Genomic DNA, 26,295 nt, shown 5'->3' with positions numbered 1-26,295 from the left:
AAAGACTTACCTTAGGGGGAAAAAAGGACAGGTATACACTCACACACACGCACATATCCATCCACACATATAAGTCTTTCCGCTCCCGGGATTGGAATGACTCCTTACCCTCTCCCTTAAAACCCACATCCTTTCGTCTTTCCCTCTCCTTCCCTCTTTCCTGATGAGGCAACCGTTGGTTGCGAAAGCTAGAATTTTGTGTGTATGTTTGTGTTCCTATCGACCTGCCAGCACTTTCGTTCGGTAAGTCACATCATCTTTGTTTTTTTTTATATATATATTTTTTCCCATGTGGAATGTTTCCCTATATATATCAATATAATAGAGGGAAACATTCCACGTGGGAAAAATTATATATAAAAACAAAGATGAGGTGACTTACCGAACGAAAGCGCTGGCAGGTCGATAGACACACAAACATACACACAAAATTCAAGCTTTCGCAACAAACTGTTGCCTCATCAGGAAAGAGGGAAGGAGAGGGAAAGACGAAAGGAAGTGGGTTTTAAGGGAGAGGGTAAAGAGTCATTCCAATCCCAGGAGCGGAAAGACTTACCTTAGGGGGAAAAAAGGACAGGTATACACTCGCACACACACACATATCCATCCACACATACAGACACAAGCAGATTATATATATATATATATATATATAACCTCAAAAATACATTTCAAGATGGTGAATTCACATGAAATGTCCACATTAGTTGAGTTATTCGTTTTTCACTTGCTGAAGGTGAGAAACCAGTGACAGTATATGTACTGTAGAATGTCTAAAATTTGCGGTGAAGGTTGTATGAATTGCGCAAATTTTTAGAAGTAGGTAGAGCAGTTCAAAAATGGTCATGACACCGTGACTGACTAGCACCGTTCTGGCCGACCAGTTGTAGTTTCGACTCTCTCACTTGAAAGTAGGACTGATGACATTATTCATGCAGACTGCCATGTGACTGTAGAAATGATAGCTGATAAGGTTCAAGTTAGTACTGGTGCAATTCATAACATGATCTGTAACATGCCGGCCGGGGTGGCCGAGCGGTTCTAGGCGCTACAGTCTGGAATCACGCGATCGCTACGGTCGCAGGTTCGAATCCTGCCTCGGGCATGGATGTGTGTGATGTCCTTAGGTTAGTTAGGTTTAAGTAGTTCTAAGTTCTAGGGAACTGATGACCTCAGAAGTTAAGTCCCATAGTGCTCAGACCCATAGCCATCTGTAACAAGTTGAAGTACCACAAAACATGTGCAAGATGGGCCCCAAAGGAGTTGACGTGGCTACACAAGGAAACAAGGTTGAGAGTGTGCACTGAGCTAAAGGAACATTATTAAAGAGAAGGTGAGCCCTTCCTCAACAAAATTTTAACTTGTGATGAAACTTGGGTTAACTATTATGAGCCAGAATCAAAAAGACAAAGCATGGAGTGGAAGCACAGCAACTCACCTGTCCAGAAAAAAATTCAAACCCCAAGCGTCAGCAGGAAAAGTCATGTTAATGGTGTTTTGGGATGCTGAAGGTCCAGTTTTTTGAGATTATCTTGAAGAGCAGTGTACAACAATGAACCACCAATACTACTCGGATTTGCTTTTAAACAAGGTGAAGCTAGCCATGAGAGAGATGTCGTGGACAGGTGTGATTCTCCTGCAAGGCTACGCACGTCATCATATTGCTCAACTAACCTGTGAAACCATCAACAAAATAGCCTGGGAAGTACTGCCTCATCTCTCTTACAGTCCTCATTTATAAAGTAGTGATTTCCATTTATTTGGTGCACTGAACGAGGCATTATGTGGGAAGAGGTTGCAGGACAACAAGGGCGTTAAAGTGCACAAATGTTCAAGGGGATTTTGTTGAACAGTAGAAAAACTATTGTCTCTCTAATTATTGAATGACCCTCGTACTATGCAGCTATTTAATAAGTTTGTGACACTCTAAAACCATGCCCTCAAATGACGCCCATTCTGCCTGACAGATTGCACACCACACCCAGAATAGCTGTCAGATCCTTTGCTCCTTCTGCACCCATTTCCCTACACTATGACTCCAGCTCCCGTGACCGTTCCGCCTGTAAAAGTTGCCCTACGCTACCCACTACCAAATGGAGAGCCACCTGGTAAAACAACACGTCATGTTGCTGCTGTTATGTAACACTGTTCAGTCTTTCACATTGACATTGGCATGACTACGACCAAGTTATTAGTTAGGATGAATGGGCATAGGAAGATGCTGTATACAGCAAACACACAATATCCTGTTGCTGATATCCTGATTGTTGGGAATAGCACCAAATGAGATTTGAAAATCTGAGAGCTTAAAGGTGGAAGATAGGGTAATAAGCAAGACAGAAATTACAGAAAGAACATTGTGCACGAGTTAATGATAGTCAACACATAAGTCCAATATAGTTGGTAAACAGGTGAGGATGAGGGTGGAGGGATTAACAGGTCATAAAAGAAAAGATATGCTCTACAACATGGCAGTCGTGACCTCAATGCTTATATCACAACAAGAGCCAGATATCAGTTTTCTCAGAACTCGTTTGACCTTAATATACGTTAATTTCTCCAGCCTCGGCATTTCTTCTCAGTGGCTATTCCTTCCTTCACTCACTTTTAGTTTTAGCTTTTATTTTCTGACCGTTAATCCCCCACACTCTTCCTCAAATGTTTACTAAGCAAAACAGACTTAGCTTTCCACTCTTATTAACTTGTGCACAATGTTTTTTCAGTAATCTCTGTCTTGCTTATTACCCTTATCTTCCATCTTTAAGCTATAAAGTTTTCAAATTTCATTTGGTGCAGTCCCGAACAATCAATCTTTTCTTCTAGTCCCATCTGGTAAGTCTCCCCCGACACAGCATTCTTGGCGACTTTTCTTTAATTCTCTCAATTTCCTCAACCTCGCCAGTCCTCTTTCTTTGTCCCTCTTCCTTTCTCTTCAAAGCTTCTGCCAGAAGTGGTACCCACTGGTTCTGAAAACTTGCAAATTTCCATAACTTTTACATGTGTAGCTGCTGCCACCACTTTGTGAGTAGATTTTTTTATCTAAGCAATTATATTTTCAAAAACTGATTATTTCTGTCGATATATAGCAAGTGATTAACTTTTTCTCGCAACATTCTCACAATTGGCGAGCCCCTCTCAACCTGGCATCTAAGTTGTCTGCTCCTCCTTCCCATCCTTCAAAAACTTCTAGCTCTTCCCTCCCTGAGGAATGCTAGGATTAGCTATTTCTGCTTCTAAATGTCATTATCAGCAGTATTGGACTTTCACCTCCTAAGGCTATGCTACTGACCTGCCACTCTGTCCCCTTATAATTCTACAATTTTTTCAAGTTGATTATCTTTTTCCTCTTTTTAATTTTCAACAATTATCTGCTATTGATGTGGTTAATAGGGGATGGATCTGACTGTACAACATGTACCTAACATTAACAATCAACTTTTTTTAAAAAAATTATTTTTGGGGGGATGGGTGTGATTGCTCACAAGCAACAAACTAAATATTCGCAACACAAACTTCATGACTGTTTTTGTGTTATTAGTAATGAATGAATGCTACATAAAAATAATGATGATAAAATAAAACCATGATTGTTATCCTTGTTTCTTTAACCATATTTGAATACACATACTGACTAAGTAATATTTTATCAGAAATAACTCTGAACTACCTCACACCACATAAAATTGTTACCTGTCTGTGGCAATGGCACTTCAGTCACAAGTGTTTGAATGACATATTTTATGGATATTGATATTTTGTCTTCACAAGTTAATTTATTCAAACACTGTACATCAGACAAAGACAAACTCATCATTCATACAACTACTGCTCAAGTGGTGATAATCCCTGAGGAAAGCATTTCTGTAAACATAACCATGATGTTTTATTTTGTCAATTTCTGACTGCGTACTGACACCGGCCACCAAGGACAAGTTCGAGAATATTTTTACGAACAAGCAACATATCATTTGGTGCCCACCACCCTCTTACTCCTTCAGACATTACTTGCCTTTCCTTGGACTCTAGGAAAGGCCACCGTAAGAATATATTATAATGTTTAACTTAGTTACACGAAGTGTGAAATTATACATATTGTATAAGAAGGAAATCCGCACTTTTCATATAGCAAAAGAAGTTTGCACGTGACACTAAGAGTGACTAAAGAGTGAGACAGATTCTTGTTTGTAATGCCTTAATGAAGCTGCATTTGTGTGAAGGCTGTATAGTATGAAGGGCTAGATAGTCCCAAGACAGATATTTGATATTACTACATTCATCATTATTTAAAGATCACACTGCTTTTACTTTGATGAATGTTGGTGTATTTGCTGATTCTAAGAGTACAGTACTACATTAACAATATACGATTTTTCATACAACCCGTTTTTATATAGAAACAAGAATGCTCTTACAGATGCCAGTAATAGTTCAAATCTTGAAAGGGACAGTTGTAGCTGTAGGTAGTTCATCACCTAAGCTCACAGTATTCCTATTCGGAGAAACAGAATCTATTCTGGATGTTTTGCAGGTTTTTTTTTTCTTTTATTTTCTTTCCTTTCTGGTGTTTTTCTTTTTCAATAGTATGTGTCACAATATCCCCCCCCCCCCCCCCCCAAAATATATTTCTGCTTGTTGGAAGAATTTGTTGTGGGAGATCATGGAATATTCCCCGTTTCAGCCCCTATAGTCTCATGAAGTTCCGACAGGTGGTGGCGCTATGTGTAGGTACAAAATGGCATCTGTAACAGAGATGCATTCCAAACACAGAGCTGTCTCAGAGTTTCCTTTAACGGGAAACCATAGCATCAATGACATTCATAGACACTTGCAGAATGTCTATGGAGACCTGGCAGTGAACAAAAGCACTTTGAGTCACTGGGCGAGGTATCATCATTGCTACGCAATGCAAACTGTCCAGTTGCTTGCAAACCAGCCAACTGCTCACAGCTGTGACCCCTACAATGTTGGAACATGCAGAAAATCTCATTCGAGATGATTGATGGTCCACAAGCAAACACCTCACTGCCCAACTGGATGTCTCTGTCGGTAGTGCTGACACACTCGTCCACCAATTTGGGTACTCAAACATGTGTGCTCATTGGGTTTCTCGCCACCTCACAGAAGACCTAAGGACCATTTGTGTGGAATTGCTTGCACTTTATGACAATTTTTTGTGAAAGATTGTATAAGTGATGAAACTGGGGTTCATCACTTGGAACCAGAAACAAAATGGCAATCCATGGAGTAGCACCATGCCACCTTACCTATGAAGAAAAAGTTCAAAGCTGCACCCTAACCTGGTAGTCATAGTGACGGTCTTCTGGGACTCTGAATGGGTTCTTCTGTTTGATGTCCTCTCTCAAGGTGTGACAGTCAACTCTGAAGTGTATTTTGTTACCTTCAGGAAATTGACGCAATGGCTCAAGTGTGTGTCACCACAAAAATTATAACGAACTTCTCCTTTGCCATGACAACCCAAGGCCTCACCCAACTCTGCGCACTCAAGGGGAGCTAACGATATTTCATTGGTCTGTTCTTCCTCATCCACTCTACAACCCAGTTCTCACACCTTCCGACTTCAATCTGTTCGACCCAGTGAAGGATGCACTCTGCGGGAAGTATGCACTCTGCAGGAAGTAGTATGTGGATGATGGGGAGGTTATTGATGCAGCGCTAGTGTTGACAACAATCGACTGAAAACAACTGATTCAGTCAGTTGTCGAGAAACAATAGACTCATTCCGTTGTAGCTTTACATATCGGTTGAATTATTCATTCGTTCTATAGATTCAAACCAGTCTATGGGAGCAACTGAATGGAAAGAAGCAAATCGTCGCTTTACTTATTGGTTGGATTATTACACATTCATTTCTTTTGAGTGAATCCAGTCAACAGAAACCTTTAGTGTTCTGCATACTGGCCGAGTTATTCATTCATTCTTCTTCCTTTTTTTTAAGTGAAACCAACCAGTCTTTTTAGTTAGTTGTATCTGAGCATCCCGCATGCTCCATGTCAGTGTAATGTTGCTGCCAGCGCCAGGGTAGCAGTCGGCTTGAGGAGATCGCCTGTTCTTGTTAGTGCAGATCCTGGTAGTGCTATGCTCATGCTGGCCACACTACCTTCTCGCACCGGCTGGACCCCTGGCCCTGGCAGCAGCAAGAGGAGGCCATGGTGGTGGCACTGGGCGCCCACCCCCGACGAGCATTGCACCCACAGAAAATGGCACCCCCGACGAGCATTGCACCCACAGAAAATGGCAAAGTAGTATGGGATTGAAATCTCTCAAACCCAGAGACTGAGTGAAAACTTTCATATAAATGATGTAACCGACAGATGCGTGTCTCAGTTGGCTGTCTTGTACGTAATGAAACCAATCAAACGAGGTATGCGAGTTAAAACATTCGTATAACAGCTGCAATCGACAGAGACTTGTGTCAGTCGGTTGTCTTGAATTGAATGAAATCACACAAACCTAGTGAGTGAAAGGATTCATATAACAGCCACAGCCGATGGGGACTTGCTTTAATCGGCTGTCTCAAATTGAGTGGAACCACTTAAACCCAGTGAGTGAGGGAAAAAATTTGACTAGTTTCATTCGACTGAAAAAAATGATGGAAGGAAAACAACCAGTTGGTTGTTGAAAGTCTGTTACCCCATTACTATGCAGCACAACATTGGCTCTGATGTTGATCAGAGGAGTGGAACCTGAAAAATAGTTTTGTGGCAAAGAAGTGGTGAAATATTCGGACACTGGAATTGTGACTAAAACCAACCTGCTTTCAGAAAAAAACTGTTGTATTACATATTGAACACCCCTCATATTACCCAAAATGCCCCAAGGTTAATAAATTCAATCAGAAGCACTTTACTTATGTCATAAAGATAATGATCCCAATCTGTATCTGAATGGTAGTTTTTATGCTTCTCATGTGGTGGATTCGGGTTTGATTACTGGTGACAACACCAATTTAAACTAACTGATCCGCCACTGAAATGGCGTCAAATGAAAATATTCGCATCACTCTATGGAACGCACAAGATTTATTATTTATTTATTTATCTATAAACAACAGAATGAGTGTATTATCCTACGTACAGGGTGAATCACAATTATTAGCAAATTCTGACACTTGTGAAAGTACACAATAACAGAAGCAAAAAAAAGTTCCAGTAAACATGGGTTCACAAAGGAGCTGTTTGCAAGATCAATGTGAATCTGTGGTTACGAGCTACCACTGATCCCAGAACAAAATATTAGACTAGTTGATACAAAAGTATTCAAAATGTTAAATTTCTATTAAACCCTCATCTAAAGGGGAAAGATTTTCACCCAAGGATTATCTATCCTCGTGCAACAACGGGAAAATGGAACATGCATGATGGTGCACGCACATTCTGCTGTTTATGGAAGACGATATCTAATGTGACAATATGGTCCAAGATGGATAGATCAAGCACAGATTTTATACTGGCCTCCAAGGCCATCCAACCTAAGTCCTCTGGATTTTTCTATCAGTGATTGTCCTAAAAGTAGACTGTACAACTTGTCAAGATGTACAAGATAATCTGAAGATATCTGAAAGAATATGCAACTCAATGCAATAATGAACACAATATTGCCGCCCCCCCCCCCCCCCCCCCCCATGTGTGAGGCTTGACATGGGGAACACCTTTAACAGATAAAACAGCAGATAGTAAATTGTAGTATGCAACATGCAAATGTAGTATTTCTTGTTAATACAAGTCTTTGGTATGATTTGAGCCCAATGAAACGGGGGCTTCACCTGAAAGTTTACATTTCAAATACTTTTACACTAACTAGAATAATGTTTGATACTGAAGTCAGTGGCAGGTCTTAAACATAATTTCACAATTATCTCATGAATGGTTCACTTGCAGATAAATGTTTACTGGATTGTTTTGCTTCTATTAGTGTACCTTTACACCTGTTTCAATTTTTGCTGCTAATTATGATACCCCAAAACACAAATTTTGTCTCAGCTTGGCATCCCAAGCAGCCAATTCTGTCATTACACAGACCCTGTGTCTGCCTGTAAACTTATCTAACAAATTCATCAATAGTTACTGGGACAGTTTAGCAGATCCATTACCTATCCCCTTTAAGGGGAACAGGAAGTGAAAATCACCAAAATGATGAATTCTTTTTTATTGTGTGTGACACGCCAGTCCTTCCAAAACAGAATACGTTTGGTTTTTGCATGTATGGTGCATATGAATAGGAAAGAAAGATCATTTTCTAAACAATACAACCCCTTCTGCTTCTGTTAATAGAGCTGTGCTTATCAGGGCTGCAGCTGACTTTGTCTTTTCTTTCTTATTTATTCTTTGATCACTGCTTTGCAAGTTGGTCAACTTGGTGCTAAGTGAGTGTAGGTAACAGCTAAACACCAGTTCAGCACTCAGTTTTAGTTTCACTTAAAAATTAATCTCCCTGTGTTCATAGTTACATTTCATCAGTGCAGATCAAAAATACTGGCATAATAAGGAAGTTTAACAATAGAAATAAGATTAAAGATAGCAGAGAACTCCCATCATTCTCTCTGTTCAAAGCACCCTACATCATGATGTAAGAATCAGAGCACTAGTGTAACTGCTGATGTATATAAAAATAACCATTCCCTACTAATGTCACTAGCAGATGCTATAAAACCTATCTATAGAGTGTTAGCCAACAAAAACTTACTTGCTAAATGCATCCATGGGAGAACTGGTGGCATGGATGCAGTGTTGTATTTCAATGATGGGTAAGCCAGCAGGCTGGAAGTTTTCAATGGTATGGACATAGAACATGGACTGGACATGAAGAACGCACTTTTATCAATTGACCAGCTGAGGGTGCAGGAGGCTGAGGAAAGTGCCCTATATATGACAAAAGAGGCCACAATTCAAACGAGGGCCTCAAAGGTAAGCCAGGGTACAGAAACCCATAATGACGACAGCTACAGACCTTGTTAACTTTGATTGTAGGTTGAAAAGATGATCAAAAACTTTAAATGCATTTTCCTGGAGTTACAAAGTTTTTAGCTTTAGGTGCAATTTTCTCTGAAACCAAAACATCTACATCACTTAAACATGGTACATGTCTTTAACTAAAATGTACTCGAATTATGACAATCAAATAAAAGATTTGATAAATAATTTAATATTTTAAATGCCAGTTATTTAGATCATATACCTTTTTTCAAATATATACTATGATAAAAATGCGACATGACAACTTGTGCATGTTTCAAATTTAGTTTGATTTGAACAAATAGTTTTAGAGAAAAGCATACCAACACTAGTGTGGTCAACCATAGGAAATTTGTTCACAAATGGGACCCCTTGCAGCAGGCCAAAAGTAAGCAATTTTACAATATTCTCTTCAACACAACTTTAAGGCGAAATGCTTTATTTAATTAGCTGCAAAATTATCCACAAAACTGAAATACCGCACCACAAGATGTCAACTGCCAGAGGAGCGAGGGGCACAGGAGAGGATCATGCTCTGTTATCATGCACAACAAGAAGAATAGTCCAAGTGGCAAACCTCTTCCATCTCACTGCTATGAGTCTTAAGTGGCCAATGTTAGTAGTTCAGGCTACAGCATCATCACCAGCTGACATGCATGTAAGTTGCAGCAATTTCTCTCGATGCATATATAGTACACAAACAAATAACCATTAGTTTCATTGATCATTCCATTACATGTGTCACAGAACTATACCTTCACCACCAGGATGATTTCTTTAAATTAACAAAACAGATGATTTGTACAAACACACTCCCACACATTGTGGGATACCTTGCAGCAACAGAAAACTAAACACAGGTCATCAATAAAAATGATTGGTTACAATTATCTGTGTATTTCAATCAATATTTGTTAATTAATTGTTAGCCCTAAAACACCATATTCACATTTAAAGATTATCCACAAATTTGTGTTAAGAAATACAATGCACAGTAGCGAGTATTACAAACCCTTTATACTAGCATAAAAAGTCCAGATAAAAAAGAATGTGCTGAATGAAGGAAAACTGTTCACATACATTAAATAAAGCATCACAAGAACAAAACTCTTATCATGTTTATGTTGTTGTTGTTTTGATTTTCCATCTTCAGTCAAAAGATTGGTTTGACTCAACTCTCCATGCTAGGCTATCCTTTGCAAGGCTCTTAATCTCTGTGTAATAACTGCAACGTACATCCATTTGAACCAGATTATTGTATTTTGTCCCGAGCTACCTTTACGATTTTTATCCCCACACTTCCATTACTAAGCTGATCATACCTTGATGTCTCACGATGTGTCCTATAAGTCTTTTAGTTACACTGTCCCTAAACTCCTTTCTCCCCCAGTTTGATTAAGGACCTCCTCACTGGCTACTCGATCTACCTGTCTAAATGTCAGCATCCTTCAGCAGCGCCGCATTTCAAAAGCTTCCATTCTTTTAACTTCCTGAAAAACATGTTTAAAAAAAAAAAAGACATCCCAAAATTTAAATTTATATTCAATGTTAAAAAATACCTCTTTTCAAAACTGCTTTTCTTGCTATTGTCTCTCTGTATTTTATATCCTATCTACTTTAGCCATCATCAATTATTTTTATGGCAAACAGAAAAATTCATTGATGACTTTCAGTGTCTCATTTTTTAAATGAATTCCCTCAGTATTCCCTGAGTTAATTCAATTATATCCTATTATCCCTGTTGACATTCATCTTATATTCTCTTTTAAAGACAATATCCAGACCATTCAACTGCTCTTCCGAGTCCCTTGCTGTCACTGATAGAATTACAATTTACAGCCATTTGTATCTCCTTTCCCCGAACTTTCAATCCTTTTCCAAATTTCTCCTTGGTTTCCTTCATAGTCTTACTCAATATACAGATTCAAGAACATCAGGCATAGGTTACAACTTTATCTCAACCACTGCTTCCTTTTCATGCCTGGCAAACTTATGAATGTATTCCAGTCAACATTTTCAAAAGCTTTCTCTAAATCTACAAATGCTATAACCCTAGATTTCCCTTTCTTATCTTCTAAGATGTGTCAAAGGGTCATTAATGCCTCTCTTGTTCCTAAATTCCACTGGAACTCAAACTAATCTTGCCTGAGGTTGGCTTCTACCAGCTTTTCCATTCTTTGTAAATAATGTGTGACAGTATTTTGCAACCATCAATTATTAAACTCATTGTTTTGTAATATTCACATCTGTCAGCACCTACCGTCTTTGGCACTAAAGTATTACATTCTTCCCGAAGTCTAAATGTATTTTGTCTGCCTTGCATATCTTAGCCATCAGATGTAATATTATATTATGGTAATACTTCTCATAGTTGGAAGTCTTCGTCTCTAGATACCTTGTTTTGACTTAGACCTACCAGTGTACCATCAAATTCTTTACTAAGTATCATCTTCCACCCCAATTTTCATTTACTTCTTTCCTTCCTATAATACTGCCTTCAAGTTCATTTCCCTTGTATAGTCCCGGCACACAACAAGAAATATGGATGGCGAGTGAAAGGCAGTGATGAAGGCTTTGACATCTCATGGCAGCTAGCCGACCGGGCAAGTAATGCAGATAGGCTGAGAGTGGGATTCTTCCTGAGACTCGAGCATGTGCACTTGCTTGATGGGCAGAGATGACTCAGTGGTGGCTAAGATGCATGAAATGAAGATGCATTTGTCACAAACCTACATTACAGAACCTAAAACCACTAAGTGGCTAACCCAAGTACACAGAAAAAAAAATCCCTGTAATGGGACAAGCTCATTCCAACTTCGAGCATGATTCCATGATAAATGTTAAGAAATTACATTTGCTTTAATTACAACAGATTACATTATAATAACTGAATCACTGGAGTGATCTGATCATGCAAAGTGCAAAATGAAAGCTGACAGCATCAGTAAACACGACAAGCTGCGTTTCAAATCATGCATGTACAAAAATAATTACAGAAAAGTTTTAAAAAAGTTTTTACATAAACATACAAAGACTTTAACCCTCCACAGTTAATTACTTAAGTACCTACTGTGGATTCAGTAGCATGTGACAGCACAGGCAAGATCTTTCTGCTGATCGGTGATCATTTTGCATTGGTTGGTCGTTGCTAGTGAGTCATTCTAGAGGACTGTGTAGACGAGCAGCAGCCTGAGTTACATACTTTAACTTTTCGTTTGGCTTGGCTTATTTGACTGTATTATCTATGATTCACAACTTTACACATTTCAACTGTTTTCGGTGCATGAAGCAGCTGTGAACTGTAGTTATATGCAGCTAAAGGTATTTATGTTTGTGTGCGATGGACTTGTTACATATTTTCAGAGTGGTTGGTCAGGATAACAAACTTTTACATTATGAGGGACAGTGGGAAACTGTACTTTCAGAGTCAGTGTTTGCTGTTGGTTTTCATGAATTAAAGTGCAGTTAAATGAAGTTTGCTCCCACTTTTTACTGACTCAATGCCCTGCTCACACTACATACATTAATTATTGTTTAATTGTGTTTCTCATTTGAATCAAAAATTTATGCGAGGCCACCATTCACACATGAAATATTATTCAATTAACTTTTATCTGGTTTAATCTATAATCCTCAGGTCTCACTGATGTCATTAATTCTATAGAATTTATCCAGTCATTTCACTTATTCGTGGATTATTCACCAACTTGCCTACTTCCTTAAAAGGACTTCCATTTTAAATGTATGGTCTTTAAAGTGGTGGTGAATGATTGAACCCTCTGGAATCACAAGAAGTCAAGCAAACAAATTAGGTCAAGCATTGACAATATCAACAGTGGCCAATAATATCGCCAGCACACACAGGGTCCCTCCATATATTCCTCTCAGTTTTCTTTTGTTTGCTTAGTACTAGCTTGCCATCTGAGCTCTCGATATTAATGCACAAGCTTTCTTTTATCCAAAGGTTTCTCTAATTTTACTCTAAGTGGCACCTCTTTCCCTTAGTTATGCATGCATCTAAGGCCTTGCATTTGTCTTCTAGCCATTCCTGCTTAGCCATTTTGTACTTTATCAATCTTTTTTAATACTTCTCAATTCCCTTTCATTTGCTTCATTTGCAGCATTCTAATACTTCCTCACTAATTAAATTCATTATCTGCTGTATTATCCAAGGATTTCTACAAGACTGAAATCTTTTTACCTGTTTGACCTAAATTGACCTGACCTAACCTAACCTTACAGTCGCCACACAATTTGTGACCACTTTTCATAGTGAACCTGAAAGCTCTGACTCTCACTACAACATGGAAGACATAATCAGCAATGAAATATTTAGAGAATAAAGCCTCTAAAAGTTTTCTGAAGCAAAAACTTTCATTTCACAAGGACTCACCTAACATAGCTGTCACATTTTCTCCTAGGATCTGTTTTGCCTGTTCAGATTGCAAAGCAGTTTCTAACCGTTGGAGCTGCTCAGGATCCATTTCCAAGAATGGATCCAATGGTGTTTCACCAGCTGCTGCCAATGGTGCTGTAAGGCAAAAGATTAGAATTATAGGAAAAATATTGAGTAAGAAGTAGCTATTAAGTAACATTTTCTACGACAGAAACTGGTTACTTCTTTCCTTTCAATTTTTACACAGGAAAAGAGAGCATTTTTAGGGCAGTGATTCAACATATGAGATGATGTATTGCATTTATTTCAAGATAAGGCACGTGAATGCTAGAAATCAGGAAACAGTTCAAACTGAGGGAAGGAATTAAAACAACTTTAAACACAAATTGTAAAGATTAAAATGTTGTACAAGTACATGAGATGCATCTTACACAGATAGGAAGAAAAATTTCTTGCTCCATAGAATAAAAAACCTATAATACCTCAAATCAAACTAACAACCCTTGTAGTTGGAAGTTGTTCCAGATATAGCTTTCTGAGGTATTTATGTGAAAGTAATATCTTGGTAGCAGTAACAAATAAAGTCGATATCTGCAAATTCTTGGCAGAGGACTAAAGCAGTAATTTTTACCTGAACATGGGAGGTAAAATAAAATAAAATAAAATAAAACTCTCATAAAATTGGTACACGATTCACACAAACAAATACAACTATAATTTTTTAATTCTGACAACAATACGCAACTTTTACATTAGTGAAAAAAGTTAGATAAAGGTTAACAATGATAGTAGATTCTCATCCGAGACTGACAATGCATTCTCCCGTAGACTAATTTTGTTCCCAGGCTAGTAAGACATCTACACGAAAACGGAACATCAAGCGATTTGTGAGCACTGGAAGCTGCAAACTGATATTTAAACATATTCAATTCCAAATATGTTAGACTAACGCTAAAAGTTAACTCCCAAAAACATGCAAATAAATCATAAGACCTATTTATGGATAGCAAAATGTACATGATGCTCCATGTGTTCCCCTTATACGGTAATGTATCAAAACATCTGTGGAGAGTGTAAGCTGATCTGTTCATGCCAATCTCAACCTCTCCATTTCTAAGTGGGCATCTTCCGTAAATTTGAATACATCATCACAGCAGCATTTCTGCAAAAAGATGTTAAAGTGCAACCTTACAGAATCCAATTGGTGCAAGAATTAAAGCCTCATGATGCCGGACATAGGCTGCAGTTTGCTAATGATGTGACTGATTGCCCTTCATTTAACATCATGTCTTTGGGACAAGGCTCACTTTCACCCGAACGGTCATGTCAGTAAGCAAAATTGCCACTACTGGAGTGAAACGAATCCTAAACAGATGAATGAGAAACCTCTTCATTCGCCAAAAGTTTTTGTATAGGCTGCGATGTAGGCTCGAGGAATAATTGGTCTGTACTTTTTTGACGACGAGAACAGTCATGCAGTTACAGTTAAATCGGAGCATTATATGATGATGTTAAATTACTTTCTAGTGCTTGAACTGCAAAACTTTCCTTGCTATAACCAAAGAACATACGTTTCAGCACACATCCAAGTCATCTATAGTGAGACTTCATGAAATTTTCCTTGGCAATTATATCTCCAGGAGGGTGGCATAAATTGGCCAACAAGCTGTCCGGATTTGAGCCCCATGGATTTTCTTTTTATGGAGAGATATCAAATCCAAATTGTATGTCAATAATCCGACTTCTCTAGAGCAACTGAAAGAAAATATCCATAGTGAACTGGAAGCCATTCCAGTGTCTAAATGTCGAGCTGTCATACAAAATTTTGTTCATTGTTTAAATATGTGCCGCATGCACGCTGGATTGTATTTAAATGACATTATTTTTAAAGAGTAAATTCCTAAACTGTACATTTCAATGATGAATAAAGACCCTGTTAACAGACTTCAACCTCTATTTTACTCTGACACACAAAATATAAACTTTCCTTGAGACACTCAGTGAAATAAAAACACTGCATGGTTACTTCTTAACTTGCAAAGAAATGTGACCCCTAAGCTAATGCAGCCTCTAACCTCAAATTTGTGGCAATAAAATAAGTCACAGAGTAATTAATGAAATTCTACGATCAGCACACTAACTACCAATTCCAACAGGCACCAAAAGTTTGAAGGTTTACAAAAGAGATTTCTACCATATAGAAAAACAATAAAAAAAACAATGAGGGAGAAATGTGTGTAATCAAAAAATGTCCAGAAACACATCAAAAAAGTTTTGCATTACCTCGGTCCCGAGAGTTCGGGAACGTGTACAGAAAATTGGAATAGAGATCAACATAAACATCATTTCCGCCCTTTTTATTGCTCACAAAAACCACACATTGCATGTTGTACCACCATAAAGTGAAACCTTCAGTGGTGGTGGTCCAGATTGCTGTGCATACCCGCCGTACCTCTAATACCCAGTAGCACATCCTTCTTGCATCGGCGCATGCCTGTATTTGTTGTGGCCAACTATGCACAAGTTCATCAAGGCACTGTTGGTCCAGATTGTTGCACTCCTCAAAGGCGATTCGGCGTAGATCCCTCAGAGTGGTTAGTGGGTCACGTTGTCCATAAACAGCCCTTATCAATCCATCCCAGGCATATTCAATAGGGTTCATGTCTGGAGAACATGCTGACCACTCTAGTCGAACAATTTTGTTATCCTGAAGGAAATCATTCAAAAGATGTGCATGATGGTGGCGCAAATTGTTCGTCCATGAAGACGAATGCCTCACCAATATGGTTGCAATATCGGCCGGAGGATGGCATTCACGTATCGTACAGCTGTTACGGCGCCCTCCATGACCACCAGCGGCTCCACATAATGCCACCCCAAAACAGCAGGGTACCTCCACCTTACTGCACTCGCTGGACAGTGTGTCTAAGGCGTTCAGCCTGACCAGGTTGCCTCCAAACACGTCTCCGATGATTGTCTGGTTGAAGGCATAAGTGACACTCATCAGTGAAGAGGATGTGATGTCAATCCTGAGCAGTCCATTTGGCATGTTGTTGGGCCCATCTGTAACGCGCTGCATGGTGTCATGGTTGCAAAGATGGACCTCACCATGGACGTCGGGAGTAAAGTTGTGCACCATGCAGCCTATTGCGCACAGTTTGAGTCTAAACACAACATATTGTGGCTGCACGAAAAACATTATTCAACAAGGTGGCATTGGTGTCAGGGTTCCTCCAAGGCATAATCTGTAGGTAGCAGTCATCCACTGCATTAGTAGCCCTTGGGTGGCCTGAGCGAGGCATGTCATCGACAGTTCCTGTCTCTCTGTATCTCCTCCATGTCCGAACAACATCGCTTTGGTTCACTCCGAGATGCCTGGACACTTCCCTCGGTGAGAGCCCTTCCTGGCACAAAGTAATAATGCGGTTGCGATCGAACCACGGTCTTGACTGTCTAGGCATGGTTGAACTACAGATAACACGAGCCGTGTCCCTCCTTCCTGGTGGAATGACTGGAACTTATCAGCTATCGGACGCCCTCCATCTAATAGGTGGTGCTCATGCATGGTTGTTTACATCTTTGGGCAGGTTTAGTGACATCTCTGAACAGTCAAAGGGACTGTGTCTGTGATACAATATCCACAGTCAACATCTATCTTCAGGAGTTCTGGAAACCAGGGTGATGCAAAACTTTTTCTGATGTGTGTATTATGCCTAGGAAGTTAAGACATTATACAAGTGACAAGTGATGGTGGAAAACGAAATGGAGACACATAAAGCAATTAGAAGGACTAATGCAAAATCAGTGCTCTCGCAAATGAAGAATATGTAAAACAAAAAGTAAGCACAAGCTCAGAATTTCAGATTGTGAGAGCTTGTGGGTGACAAACACAATTACAGAAGACAGTATTTTCCGGTCAACGCCATACACCTTTATAAAATTTATACATTCATAACATTAAATAAATACAAATACATTATGATAAAACTTCAGACAAAAGAATTTGCTGTGCACTAGTAAGTACAAGTTCCATAAAGAAAAACCAGAAATCAGATGGCCACAAAAGATTCCTCCACCAATGGGATGGCATTCATTGCAGGCAAGCATATAACAGACTGAAGAATGCTTTGAAAGTTTACAGAAAGAATGTCACTTTTTTGGGATGTCTGACTATGACTTACACACTTCTCAGTGCCCACATCCTAATGAATATGTCAAAGCCAAAAACAAAAAATATCAAGAATGCAAGAGATGACAGCATACTGGCAAAACCCTAGAAATGAGAAATTTGTAGGTCATCTAATCTGTAACACTTGTGAGGACATTTGGGTGGTGGTATGCCACTGCCTTCCTGTAACCCATGGACCAACTGATGACCTAACTCATGCTGTTCGCACATTACCTCATCAAGCACGAGCATTTGTGGCACCCCTTGGTTCGCTCATCGGCAGGTAGCCTACACTAGTTGCGCCTGCCAGGCAGCCCAATTTAACATGTTCTGGATAGGTGCCAGCCTCTTGGTCACCCCCTGTGCATTATATTCAGCCTATGCAGCGCAGTCATGTAGGCTGCAGCCCAGCTGTCTGTCTGCTCACCTGTCAGCTGTTTGCCCATGCCTACCCACTTGTGCCAGTGGGCACCCTGCTGCTGGCTGGTGGGTCCACTGAGCTGAAAAGCCTGACCTAACTGATACCTGCATGATGAACCATTCAATAAAATTTGTGAATGATGTTGCTGGCAGGCCTAGGATCCCTGTACAGGGAAGATGGGGACTAGACAGAACTTTGGGTATTACATCCCCCCCCCCCCTCAACCAAAAAGTTCAAACTGATGTCTTCCACAACAACTGGAACTTAATCAGTGACAAGAGACATAGCACCAGTCAAGAGGCCATCTGACTCATATGTCAAAGGAAGGTAAATGCATATGAGATGAGTTGGTTCTATCAGTGCCAGCAGTTAGAACACAGGGCAAATAACAGTACCTCTTAGGAAAATGGTAGCAAGGGGTGGAAAGTATCACCTTGTGCACTCTGAGTGTATTCCAGCACGCTCGAAGTTCCAACAGGCAGGCACACTTGAGAGGGCCAGCTTTGCTCATTGAAGTTTAATGAAGCTCCCAATCTGCAGTATTTTCCACAGAACTGACATTGACCTCCTGGTTCTGTATCAGGCGAAAAGCTCAAACCAAAAGCTTTAAAGGCTCTGTGATAAGTTAGGGTGCAATTTCCCACACTTGCACCAAAGGTAAGAAACTGTAGTGTCCACCTAAATTGGTCAGGAGTGTACTACACAACAGATGCAGCTACCCGGGTAGTTGACTGATGTGTAAGGTGCACACAACTGATATGTGATTGGGCAATTGTCCATCCAGATCAAATAATAATAGCTGTAGCAGAACCGAATGTATTAGAGTAAAATCCAATGTCATCCACAGACTGGATTACTAAAATTCCAACAATCAACTGCTGAAGCACTGACATCAAAGTGGCAGTTTGGATCCTTCCTAAAAAGCTGTGGAGACAATAATATACTAAATACAGAAAGTTAGTCGAAATTAAAAATTGGAAGAAGTGAGATTTTTGGTGGAAATATGAAGTGTTTATTGAAAGAATAGGCAAACAGGGATTGGTGATGGTTTGTCCCAGTAGACAAGATAGAAATTGTAGCTGCAGGCGATATTGTTTAAGACTCTTATGATGCATGGTATGAACTTATGACCATCAGACTCACCCCAAACTTCAGAGGAAATCTCAGCGAGTTAGCATGCGTTACAATTTTGTAAGTAGTGGGCATGAATCATCCTTGAAAACAATACTAAATGTGTCCTATGAAATCTACCTACACAGTTTGTTTGGAAGTCCACTCATGATGAAAATATATTGGATCTAATGGAAACAAATAACCGTGATTTCCTTGCAAAGGTCCACATTGAAGCTGGTATCACTGACCATACAGGAGGGTGTAGCATACAGATTACGTAAGTACAAAGGGCAACTAAAACAAGTAGAATGATTTACATGTTCAGCAAAATCTATACATGGAAACTCCAGGTAGTAATATTAACAATATTAGGAAAAGGATTGAGTGCCACTCACCGTAAAGATGACTATTGGGTTGCAGGCAGGTACAACAAAAAGACTGTTACATGTTAGAGAATTATTCTTCTCAGTGTCCATTCTCTCTCTCCCTTCCTGCACTTTTTCATCGCCCTCCAAATGGTACTTGCTCTACTGTGCACAATATTTTTGTTGTGTCTGTCTGTAACTCAATGGGTCATCTTTATGGTGAATAGCAAACTATTCCTTTCCTAATATTGTTATTTGTTCAGCAAACTAGATGAAGAGGCAGTGGTGCCACATTCCAATGAAGAAGGCTGAACACTTAGTTCTGGGCAGCAGTATGTGGTGGACTGTGGCTGAAGTTTATCACAATAGCTGACCTAACAATGCAGTAGAATAGTATATGATGGCAGGTATCCTCCCCGTGATATACAGAATCTGAAAAGAAACTTCTAAAGAAACAGTAACTGCTGCATAATAGGTGTAAAACAAAGCATAAGGCTACAGCTAGAGAAATACTAAATGAAACATGTCTGGCTGTAGAAAACACAATGTATGAAGCTTTAAATGACTACCTTACTGGAACAACCTTCCATAAATACTATAAAAAAAAATTCTGGTCATATTTAACAGCTGCCATTGGCAAAAAATTAAGTGTCAATCATGGATGACAAAGGAACTGAAACTGATGGTAGCAAAGCAAAAATGGCTGAACTCTTTGTTTTCAAATGTTCATTTCCACAGGCAGTGCCAGAAATCCTGCCATTGTTTTATTCTTGCAGCACTGCAAAGACAGCCAATACAGATATTAACCCTCAACAGCATTGGGGGAGGGGGTACTTCATGCCCACTTTTGGAAATATTGTCATCTAGACATTGTAATGGTACTTGAATTACATAACCATTACGGCACCTCACCTCAACCTTTCGATACCAGCAATATTCTACTGTGTTTCTGTAGGATAGTTAACACATTTCTGAGACAACATTCAGATTTGATTTCATTAATGTAGAGGTATTTTGATACATCGAAATGTTTATATTGCAATGATATTATTCTTATGTGAATTCCTTCTTTTGTCACTATGATCTATGACATACTTGTAACTCTGATTTTTGGGTGCGTAAGCGATTATTAGAGTCAGACCTTTAAAGAGTCAAGTCTTGGTCGTCTTGTTGAAAAGACACAAATTGTAGTCAGTTCATAAAATGTGAAATTTAACAGTGAGGAAGATATTTTCAAGTATGTGTTATAATGTGATGTCTTGTGTGTTACGTGATACTGCAACAAAAGTAATAAAAAAGAAGTGTAACTTAAATTTGGAGTGCTGATTATTTTTTTACATCACAATTGTGCTAACTTTCAAAGGTTTAATCTTCAAGAATGGTTTGTGAAACACATCTATAAAACTTCTGAATATCGCAGAATAAAACCTAGGCCTCTTTGCATCCAAGCTTGGAATCACCACCACCTAGATTTTCGACGATAGAGCCATGATTTTACGAGGAGACCAGCATGGGAAACACGAAAAGATGAGTGCCTAGTTTATCCATTATTTCATTAAATGACTTTATTAACTGTGCTCTAATGACACCTGCCACATAAAATAACTTTGTTGTTGCCTGCAAATGCAGTATTTAGCAGCGTGAGCAACACTACAACCATAATTAATTTTTGACCTTTGTTATGGTAGGGTTTTTAGAACATGTACTTTACATTTTAAAATTATGAAAACAATATTTATTGTTTTTAATTATTTCTTATACCACATTTCATAATTATTTTGAATTTTTCAGTAAAATGTTACCAAAAAGTTTAAGTCTTAGATGTGAATGTGATTTTTTGCAACAAATGTCATTCATATTTTCAGATTCAGGATCCTCCTTACACATCTACATATGTTTAAAAAGTATATTTTGAATATATCTCAGTGACAATTAATGAAATTTTTTATTTTTTTCTAATTTTTTGTAGTGGCCATCATGTGTCTATGTACACATTATGGAAAATGTGTTGGTATTACTAAGATTGTCCCAAGAGATATTCTCATGTTCTGGAGCCTACTTGTATTTCAGGACTATTTTAAAAGTTTTGTGGTGGGCATAAAGTACCTCTCCTTGATAGTAGGAATTACGGAAAATGCATTGGTATTGTTGGGATTAAGGGACAGGACAACTGACAAACAGTTGAAATTGCTAAAACTGACCAACACTCCAGGGGTCACAAGACAACAATAAAATATGAGTCACTACTGCCGTCAGTCAGCTCATACAAATACCTGGGTGTAATGATTTGTAGCTATATGAAATGGAATGATCACATAAACTCAGTGGTAGGTAAAAGAAGGTAGCAGATGTCAACAAACTGGTAGGATACTGGAAAATAGGATCAGTTTACAAAGTAAATTGCTTACTAAACACTCATGTGACTCATCCGAAAATTTGTTCCAGTGTGTGGTACCCATACCAAACAGGATTACTAGTAATTACTGAAAGTGAAAAAGACAGGCAGCATGAACAGGTTTGTCTAACCCATGGCAAAGGAGAGACACAAGCATAAAATCACCATGAACCTACTTAAAAAGTTCCAGGAGCCAGTATTATGTGAGGAATCTAGGAATACATTTGAACTCCCTACATATCACTCCTGACAGGATCCCAAAAACAAATTCAGATTAGTTACAGCACTCACAGAGGGATTTAAGTAATCATTCCGCCCAAACCCCATTCGTGAATGGATCAGACAGAAACCTTAATAAGTGGTACAATGGGAATTGCCATCTGCCACACACTTCACAGTGGTCTGCTGAGCATAGATATAAATGTAGATAGCTTTCTTTCTGAGGAAAACTGTGACAATCTGTAGAACAGAGGGTTGGACTTCATCTAAACTAATATGAAGTATGCACAAATATTTTAACTGTTTTTACACTTGTTTCTCAGGTGTAACATTGTTTAGGACAATCTGTGGAGAAGATTAAGAATTCGAAACACACAGCTTGTAGCAAAACATATGCAGATGGGCAGATAATAACTACTGACAGTGAGTACCACATTTGTGTCATTCCAAGTCAACTCACCAACACTTCCCTACTCGAGCTTCACGGATTTCATTGAAACGTTATGAACATTCGCACATGTCCCGCATGAACACTGGTGAAGTTTAACATTCGTTGAAGCAACGCTAGCAATATTATGCATTCCATAAAGAATAATAGTTAAAATAATTTTAAAAGCCATACTCAGCCAGAAACTTGAGGCAATATTGCCTGAAAAAATTTCAAAGCTTAGCTTCTTGTATCTCAAGGACTAAGGGTATGGCATACATTGAACTTGGACTGTAGTAACCCAATAACACAAAGTTCTCAAATAAAAAAGTTTCAATTATGTACCACTTTCCAACACTGACTAAATTAAGCATAAATTCGAAGATATAGTAAAAAGGTTAAATGCTGTATTTTTTATCTGATTTTGCAAAAAAATTACTTCTATAAAACTTTCCAAACTTTGCTCATTAGAAAGACCATATTTTTAACCAAAAAAGGTGTATCTGATTATCTAAAGCAGGTTAACAATGCCAGATAATTTGAATCAAAGTTGGTGCGAAAATTGCAGCATAAATAAAATGTAAACTTCAGGTTCTTACATATTGTAGAGTAAATGCACGCTTAACACGAAACTTAATATGCAATTCGTAAATAGCACAAGGATGCGGGTTACAAAATTCCACTCAGTATTTTCCAGTAGTCCACAAATTTTTTAATGTTGTTGTTGTTGTTGTTGTTGTTGTCGTCTTCAGTCCTGAGACTGGCCTGATGCAGCTCTCCATGCTACTCTATCCTGTGCAAGCTTCTTCATCTCCCAGTACGTACTGCAGCCTACATCCCTCTGAATCTGCTTAGTGTATTCATCTCTTGGTCTACCTCTACAATTTTTACCCTCCACGCTGCCCTCCAATACTAAATTGGTGATCCCTTGATGCCTCAGAACATGTCCTACCAACCGATCCCTTCTTCTAGTCAAGTTGTACCACAAACTCCTCTTCTTCCCAATCCTATTCAGTACCTCCTCATTAGTTATGTGATCTACCCATCTAATCTTTAGCATTCTTCTGTAGCACCACATTTCGAAAGCTTCTATTCTCTTCTTGTCCAAACTTGTTATCGTCCATGTTTCACTTCCATACATGGCTACTCTCCATACATATACTTTCAGAAACGACTTCCTGACACTCAAATCTATACTCGACGTTAACAAATTTCTCTTCTTCAGAAACGCTTTCCTTGCCATTACCAGTCTACATTTTATATCCTCTCTACTTCGACCATCATCAGTTTTTTGCTCCCCAAATAGCAGAACTCCTTTACTACTTTAAGTGTCTCATTTTCTAACCTAATTCCCTCAGCATCACCCGACTTAATTCGACTACATTCCATTATCCATGTTTTGCTTTTGTTGATGTTCATCTTATATCCTCTTTTCAAGACACTGTCCATTCCGTTCAACTGCTCTTCCAAGTCTTTGCTGTCAGAGACAGCAATTTGTAAATAAGGTGCCAATTTTTCTAGGAAGGTGAAAATTGGGTATATTCAACACTTCTTTTACAAATACAGTTTTTCTATTGAAATTTTGAAACCAATCTAATTCAAAATGTGTTTTAAGCCCAACCGAAATTAGTCTGAAATCAATTATGGAAAACATATTTTCTAAAAGCAGACAGCACGTGATCTTTTCTTCTTTTTGCTAGTGTGCTTCAATTAATGTAGCATTGTTAGCCAATGTTAGAAACTAAACCCATTACTCAGGGAAGGGTTGGGGGGAGGGGGAGGACAGGGGGGGGCAGGCAGAGAGAGAGGGGGGGCAGACAGAGAGAGAGGGGGTGGGGGCAGACAGAGAGAGAGGGGATGGGGGCAGACAGAGAGAGAGAGAGAGAGAGAGGGTGGGGACAGACAGAGAGAGAGAGAGGGGGTGGGGGCAGACAGAGAGAGAGAGAGAGAGGGGGTGGGGGCAGACAGAGAGAGAGAGAGAGGGGGTGGGGGCAGACAGAGAGAGAGAGAGGGGGTGGGGGCAGAGAGAGAGAGAGGGGGTGGGGGCAGACAGAGAGAGAGGGGGTGGGGGCAGACAGAGAGAGAGGGGGTGGGGGCAGACAGAGAGAGAGGGGGTGGGGGCAGACAGAGAGAGAGAGAGGGGGTGGGGGCAGACAGAGAGAGAGAGAGAGGGGGTGGGGGCGGGCGGAGAGAGAGAGGGGGGGGGTGGGGGCAGACAGAGAGAGAGAGAGAGAGAGAGAGAGAGAGGGTGGGGGCAGACAGAGAGAGAGAGAGAGAGGGGGGGCAGACAGAGAGAGAGAGAGAGGGGGGGGTGGGGGCAGACAGAGAGAGAGAGAGAGGGGGGGGGCAGACAGAGAGAGAGAGAGAGGGGGGGGGGGCAGACAGAGAGAGAGAGAGAGAGAGAGAGAGAGAGAGGGGGTGGGGGCAGACAGAGAGGGGGTGGGAGCAGACACAGAGAGGGGGTGGGAGCAGACACATAGAGGGGGTGGGAGCAGACAGAGAGAGGGGGTGGGAGCAGACAGAGAGAGAGAGAGAGAGAGAGAGAGAGAGGGGGGGGGGGACAGACAGAGAGAGGGGGGGCAGACAGAGAGAAGGGGGACAGACAGAGGGGGGCACAGACAGAGAGAGGGGGTGACTTGTTGCATTCTCAAATGAAGCAAAGGAAGTACGACTGTTTATATGCTCCCATACAAGCCCTGATTACTTTTATCTTGTCTAAGTGGACATTATGCAATATGTATGTTGGAGGTATTGGCGTCAGTTTGCAGTCAATCGCAAATACCAGTTTTCTCTGCTTCTATAAACTTTTGATAAAGTGTTCAGAAAAAGAAGCTCTTTTTCCCTAAAGAGACTCCCATATGAGTTCACAGAGAATTTCCATACCAATATGTTAATGGAACCTACTAACAGCAGGATGCCTCTGCAGTGTTTTTTTATCTTCCTTAACGCAACCTGGTGCCAATACCAAATAAGTGAGCAGACTCAAGAATGGGTCTCCCAGCATTCAGTACACAGTTTCCTTTATAGATGAGTTTCACTTTAGATGAATTCTCCCAATAAACCAAAATTCAATATTCACCTTCTCTACAGCCAAACTTGCATGTTTGTTCCATTTCACACAGCTTTGCAATGTGACACCTAAATATTTAACAATTTCACTGTGTCAAGCTGCACACCACTAATACTTAATTTGACTGCATTTCACTGCTCATGTTTTACTTCTGTTAATATTCATATGATATCCTCTTTTGAGACACTATCCATCATCGCATTCAACTCATCTTCCAAGCCTTTTGCTGCTTATGATTCAATTACAATGTCGTCAACATCTGTGTGTTTCTTCTCTCTGAACTTCTTTTCCTTTTCTAAATTTCTCCTTGGTTTCACTCACAACCTTACTCAATGTACAGATTCAATACCATTGAGGATAGGCTACAGTTTTGTCCCACTCCTATTCCAACCACTGCTTCCCCCTCAGGCCCTTGAACTCTTGCAACTGTAGTCTGGTTCCCAAACCATTTTGTCCTCTAGTGGTTCAAGCTTCACCGTTTAGCATTTTCTTGTCAATCTCAATTCTTAATTCTTAGATGTCATTATTCCCCTTCACCTGCTTCATGTGCTGCACTTTTATAATTCCCTTTCTGTCAACTAAATTAATTGTTTTGTGTTATCCATGGATTTCTGTTGGTAGCTGTCTATTTGCCTATTTCATCCTCCGCTGCCTTTGCTTTTTCATCTCCCAAAATCTACCCATATGTCTTCTATTGTAATACTTTCCATTGTTATAGTTTAATGTTGTGATGTGTTCCATCTGAAACT

General features: G+C 39.6%; 1 protein-coding gene across 2 annotated transcripts in view; it reads right to left on the bottom strand.

The window, feature by feature from the left end:
* Positions 1 to 26,295, bottom strand: part of LOC124595168 — a 236,997-nt gene that overhangs the window by 146,747 nt on the left and 63,955 nt on the right. For both annotated transcript variants that reach the window (XM_047133780.1, XM_047133781.1), the window contains exon 4: positions 13,366 to 13,503. In XM_047133780.1, coding sequence (XP_046989736.1) covers positions 13,366 to 13,503 — 138 coding nt within the window. The remainder of the gene's footprint in view (positions 1 to 13,365; positions 13,504 to 26,295) is intronic.

This window comes from Schistocerca americana, chromosome 2 (assembly GCF_021461395.2).
Source record: "Schistocerca americana isolate TAMUIC-IGC-003095 chromosome 2, iqSchAmer2.1, whole genome shotgun sequence".
NCBI lineage: Eukaryota > Metazoa > Arthropoda > Insecta > Orthoptera > Acrididae > Schistocerca > Schistocerca americana.
This window is presented reverse-complemented; position numbering and strand designations above follow the sequence as displayed.